Consider the following 5,332-nt stretch of genomic DNA (forward strand, 5'->3'; position numbering starts at 1 on the left):
ATTTCTTAATTCTGTATGTGTACTGGGACAGTGATAGCATGAATTACATTCCAATTTTCAATCAGACGTCTGTGGTTCCTGTAATTTCACTAAAACTAAGTGTTTGATGACGTTACTGATCGTAAATTTGGATAAGGCCTTTAGCAATAGTGATGTCTAGGGTTAACGCAATTCTATGAAAACAGTGTTTGAAGACGTCACTATTTTAAAAGCTGCTGATAGATTGGTAGCAGATTTGCGATATTGACATCAGATAGGCTAATGCATTTCTATAATTACAGGAACTACTGACATCTCTTTTGTTCCCCCCCCTCAAGTTGTGCATTAATACATTACTCAAAGTCAAGCTTAAGTCAGACTTTAGGTATGCTGCGCTCGATCTTTGATGTAAGTCATGCTTTACTCGAGCATTTTGTGGACAAAACTAAAGTAAAGTCTAAGATAGGGTGGTAGCAGACTTTAGCCGTACTTTATATACGTTTGCGATTGAAATTGTGACAATGGAAGATTATTTCAACCAATTACACCAAATTATAGATATTTACCATGTGGAGAGGAGATTCACGGACCGCTCAAATCCAATGGAAGATCTAGACGAGAGTGAATTCACGAAACGCTTCAGATTTCCGAAGGATGGCGTTCTGCATATTTTTGAAATGAGTTCAATCATCGATGTGACCAAACTGTACATATCCCACCATTAGTACAGTTATTGGTATGTCTTTGTTGGTATACTAGTGGTTCTTTCCAAATAAACGTGGGGGACATAATGGGCGTTCATCAATCCAGTGTCTCCCGAATAGTGAAATTGGTATCAAGGGCTGTAGCTATTCATAGGCCCGAGGTAATTACGTTTCCAGATGAAAATGAAATAAAAACAATACAACGAGGTTTTTACGATATTACGCAGTTTTCAGGAATAATTGGAACAATTGACTGTACACATGGAACACGTGATGATTTCTGTGTTGGAACTGTATTTGTATCTGGACACAATGTTCCGCTGGAATTGAAAAATTCAGTACCAATGCAGAAGGGATTGTTTAAAGTAAGGTGCTACGTAACAGTTCGAATCGTGCATATGCAACTTATTTCGAAGACGTGGAATCAGTCTCGTAATTTATCTTCTTTCGAAATGTCCACAGCACTTGTCAAACTCGAAGAGACATATTAATATCTACTTTTTATTGAAATTAGATTTGCGGATTTGAGAAATTCAAATTATGTTTAATCAGACATCGGTTGAGCCAAAGTGAAGCTATCTTGATGGAAATCCACATCGTTATCAAAATCATTCTGCAAAGGGTGCATTTGTGACGGTATCATAGCACATATCTTCTGATTTGAATTACTAGAATCCATTGTCTCCACTCTACCACCACCAGTTTTCATTCTCTCTTTTTTCAATCGCTACAGATTTGTTTGCCTTCATTTTCAAATTATTCCAGCATTTCTTTAACTGCTTGTGATCTCGTTTAAAGAAAGTGGGCTTCTATTTCTCTCCACGCCTTTTCCTTCCTTTGTATGGACCGAATATCATTTTGTTTCGACTCCAATACACCCTTAAACTCATTCACTACATCGATAAGGAATTCCTGTTCAATTACAGTAATTATCTGATATCTTGAACAATCAATCAAATCATGATTTGTAAATGACCCTGATGCGTATTTATAGTAAAGACCCCACGGAAAAGCACATGAGAAACATGCCAGATTCTTGCTGTCCGTAGGCCTAAGTGTCCGATCAAAATTTTAGTTAAAATATGTATCAATCACTTTTTCTAATAACAAATATATTCGAAATTAAATTATAATTCTTTGAGGTATCGTTTAAGTTGAAGCCATGCATACCGAAATGAATTAGTTACTAAGTCGAACTCAGGCGAAACTTTACAAAGTCTGACTTTACCCGAAGTCTGACTTAGCGTTAAGTTCGAGCGCAGCATACGGCCCTAAATGTTGAGATTCTGTGCCTGTCCAGCATTAATCTATCTTAGCAATAAAGAGATCTTTTATAGCTGAAAAACAAAAATTAGAAAATCCATTGTTGTCTTATTCTAAACTAACTGATTATTAAAAAGAGTTATTTCCCTTTAACCACAAACTGATAGAAATTTTACCGGAAGTGCCACGTTTAGGTGTCTCTACTTGTACTTTCTCCAAGATGGCAGCCACTTTGAGAGAAAAACAAGCGACGGCTTTAAAACGAATGTTAAACTTCAATGCCCCGATAACTAAAGCTACATCAAATGAACCACAATGGAAAATTTTGGTTTACGATCGTTTTGGACAGGATATCATCTCGCCATTGTTAACAGTGAAGGAACTACGAGATCTTGGAGTGACACTTCATTTGAATTTACATTCTGATCGAGATTCCATTCCTGATGTGCCTGTCATTTATTTCGTGATGCCGACAGACGACAATGTTCAAAGAATTTGCCGAGATTTTGAAAATCAGTTGTACGAAAGTTACTACTTGAATTTCATTTCTGCGATTTCCAGACAGCGATTAGAAGACCTTGCCAGTGCTTCCATTCAATACAACTGTGTTTCACAAGTTTCAAAAATCTATGATCAATACCTGAACTTCATTTCGCTCGAAGATGACTTGTTTACTCTAAGACATCAAGATCGTGAAGCTATCTCATATTATGCTTTAAATCGTGGCGATGTCAAGGACACTGAAATGGAAGTTATCATGGATGTCATTGTTGACAGTTTGTTTTCGGTTTTTGTCACGCTTGGCGTGGTTCCAATAATTCGTTCAGCAAGAGGTAATGCAGCAGAAATGGTGGCCGAAAAACTTGACAAGAAGTTGAGAGAAAATGTCCGAGATGCAAGAAACAGTCTTTTTACAGCGGATTCCTCTCCAGGACAGTTCAGCTTTCAACGTCCATTGTTGGTGTTGTTAGACAGAAATTTAGATTTGGCAACCATGTTACATCATACATGGACGTACCAAGCCTTGGCCCATGATGTTCTGGATTTAAAACAGAACAGAGTAGAAATTGAAGAATCCAGTAATGTAGCCACGCCTGCTGGCAGTCCTCGACCAATGAAAAAGAAGAAAAGTTATGACCTCAGCCATAGCGATAAATTTTGGTTGATACAGAAAGGAAGTCCGTTTCCAACGGTAGCTGAAGCTGTACAGGAAGAATTGGATGCATATAGAACTCAAGAAGACAAAGTAAAGAGTTTGAAAGCTGCGATGGGTATAGAGGGCGCTGAAGATGACTCAGCAATAAGTATGTTGTCAGACAACACTGCTAAACTGACGTCTGCTGTGAACTCATTACCAGAGTTACTAGAAAAGAAGCGGTTGATTGACATGCACACCAATATTGCTACAGCTCTTCTTGAACAAGTCAAAACACGGAAATTAGACATTTATTTTGAATGTGAAGAAAAATTGATGAGTAAATCGGTTCAGGATAAAACTTTAATGGAGTTGATTTCTGATCCTGAAGCTGGAACACCAGACGACAAAGTTCGTTTATTTATTATTGGATTAATTTGTGGACCACATATGTCAGAGGCAGAGATCGACCAATATTGTGTGGCGCTAACTGAAGCAGGATGTGACATCACACCAATTCAATATGTCCGCCGATGGAAAGCTTACGCTAAGATGACAGCAGCACCGAGTCAATATGGCGGTGGAGGAATTTCCTCCACTGGAATGTTCGCTAATTTAGTTTCCAAAGGTTCACAATTTGTGATGGAAGGAGTGAAAAATTTGGTTGTTAAAAGACATAATTTGCCAACAACGCGTATTGTTGATGCTTTAATGGATTTAAAATCATACCAAGACGTTGAAGATTATCGTTATTTCGATCCAAAACTTTTACGAGCAGATAGTTCTTCAGTGCCCAGAAATAAGTCACCATTTCAAGAAGCATTTGTGTTTGTGGTAGGGGGAGGGAACTATATAGAATACCAAAATTTAGTGGACTATGCCAAGAGTAAGTCAATGACCTCGCCGAAAAAGATCTGGTACGGATGTAGTGATTTAGTCAATGCTTCACAATTTTTAAAACAGTTAGCACGACTTGGTCAAGAAGGTTGAGGATATTAGCATCGAATTCCAATATAATTAATTAATATTAAAACAGAACCTGAAACATGTTGTAAAGCCGCGAATAGACGTAGAGGTACGGTGTCCAGGGCGATGTCCGTTATAGAATGACCGATACAGTAGAAAATAGAAAAAGTGAACACACGAGGTACAGGTCTGGAGACGATGTGGATATGATTCGTTTCTTCTACTTTCTACTATATCATTAATCTCACAGGGACATCCTACCTCATCTATTCTCAACTTTACTCACGAGTTTCACGCTGTGCTATCTTCAGATTTATAACTGATCTATCTATAAACTCAGCTATCTACAGACTTCTTGAGTCAAACCTGGCCTCTGATATTTATTTTTGACAGTTGTTAACCAACTTTGTCAGAAAAACTATCTACATTTTGTGGGTTCTGGGGTTTTAAGTTGATGGTTATCTATCAGACTGTACAATTATTTAGATCATCTGTAAGCATTGTATTATTTCAGTCTTTCAGAATTTACATTGTTGTGATTTCTCTTTTTACACAGCGCAGAATATTTATTATAGTACCAGTTCAATTTAATCTTTATTACTCAAATTGATAATCGATGTAAATGAAGTCTTGTGACCTTGGCCAGTGCTTCTATAGAAGAATATCTTCTTTCACACCCAACACTACAACCTTGAATGTTGGGATGATGGTAGTTTGACTTGTTTGAAGTGTCAGAGGCTAGAGTGAGTTTCAGACTGTTTCAAATTCCACTATTCTGTTTATTAGTCTAACTAAGCTAATTGTAAGCTTATAATCTTTCAACAGTGGGTGAATTTTCATACATGGAATATGGTTAAAGACAACTGAACACACAAAAATCATATGGTTACGTTTACTGTACTGAACTTATAATCTTTGTTTTATCTGTGGAAAACAGGATTCCTTTGAGTAAATGAATTTTAATGGATAGAATATGATTGAAGTATTATAAATAGAGTATAAAAGGGAGATAATGTTGGAATATTGAAAGCAATTAGTATCATATTGACGACAGATTTTCAAGATCTGATGAATTCAATAAAAAAGAGTTAAGCTTTTCTCCATCTTCCCACTTCTTAACCATGAACATTTTTATTAATATGATCCAACTGTTACGTTACTGGTATATTGAAATGGCCCATACAGTCCCTGGTACCTGATTAAACCTAATTAATTCATCGTTCAATATTTATTGTTGTATATTTATGTTGTTAATGATTATAATCTAGATAAAGTTGGCCTCACA

At 36.7% G+C, this 5,332-nt stretch overlaps 1 protein-coding gene across 1 annotated transcript; it reads left to right on the forward strand.

The window, feature by feature from the left end:
- The first annotated feature begins 2,160 nt into the window (after positions 1–2,160).
- On the forward strand, positions 2,161–4,606 carry LOTGIDRAFT_200665 (hypothetical protein). Its single transcript, XM_009050252.1, has one exon. It carries the CDS (start codon positions 2,167–2,169, stop codon positions 4,069–4,071), a length of 1,905 nt encoding a protein of 634 aa, XP_009048500.1. The 5' UTR covers positions 2,161–2,166; the 3' UTR covers positions 4,072–4,606.
- Positions 4,607–5,332: the final 726 nt, after the last annotated feature.

The sequence above is a fragment of the Lottia gigantea genome, assembly GCF_000327385.1.
Source record: "Lottia gigantea unplaced genomic scaffold LOTGIsca_148, whole genome shotgun sequence".
NCBI classification, from domain to species: domain Eukaryota; kingdom Metazoa; phylum Mollusca; class Gastropoda; family Lottiidae; genus Lottia; species Lottia gigantea.

Excerpts from the sequence above, each read along its gene's own strand:
- LOTGIDRAFT_200665 (XM_009050252.1), top strand. The coding sequence starts at position 2,167 with ATGGCAGCCACTTTGAGAGAAAAACAAGCGACGGCTTTAAAACGAATG.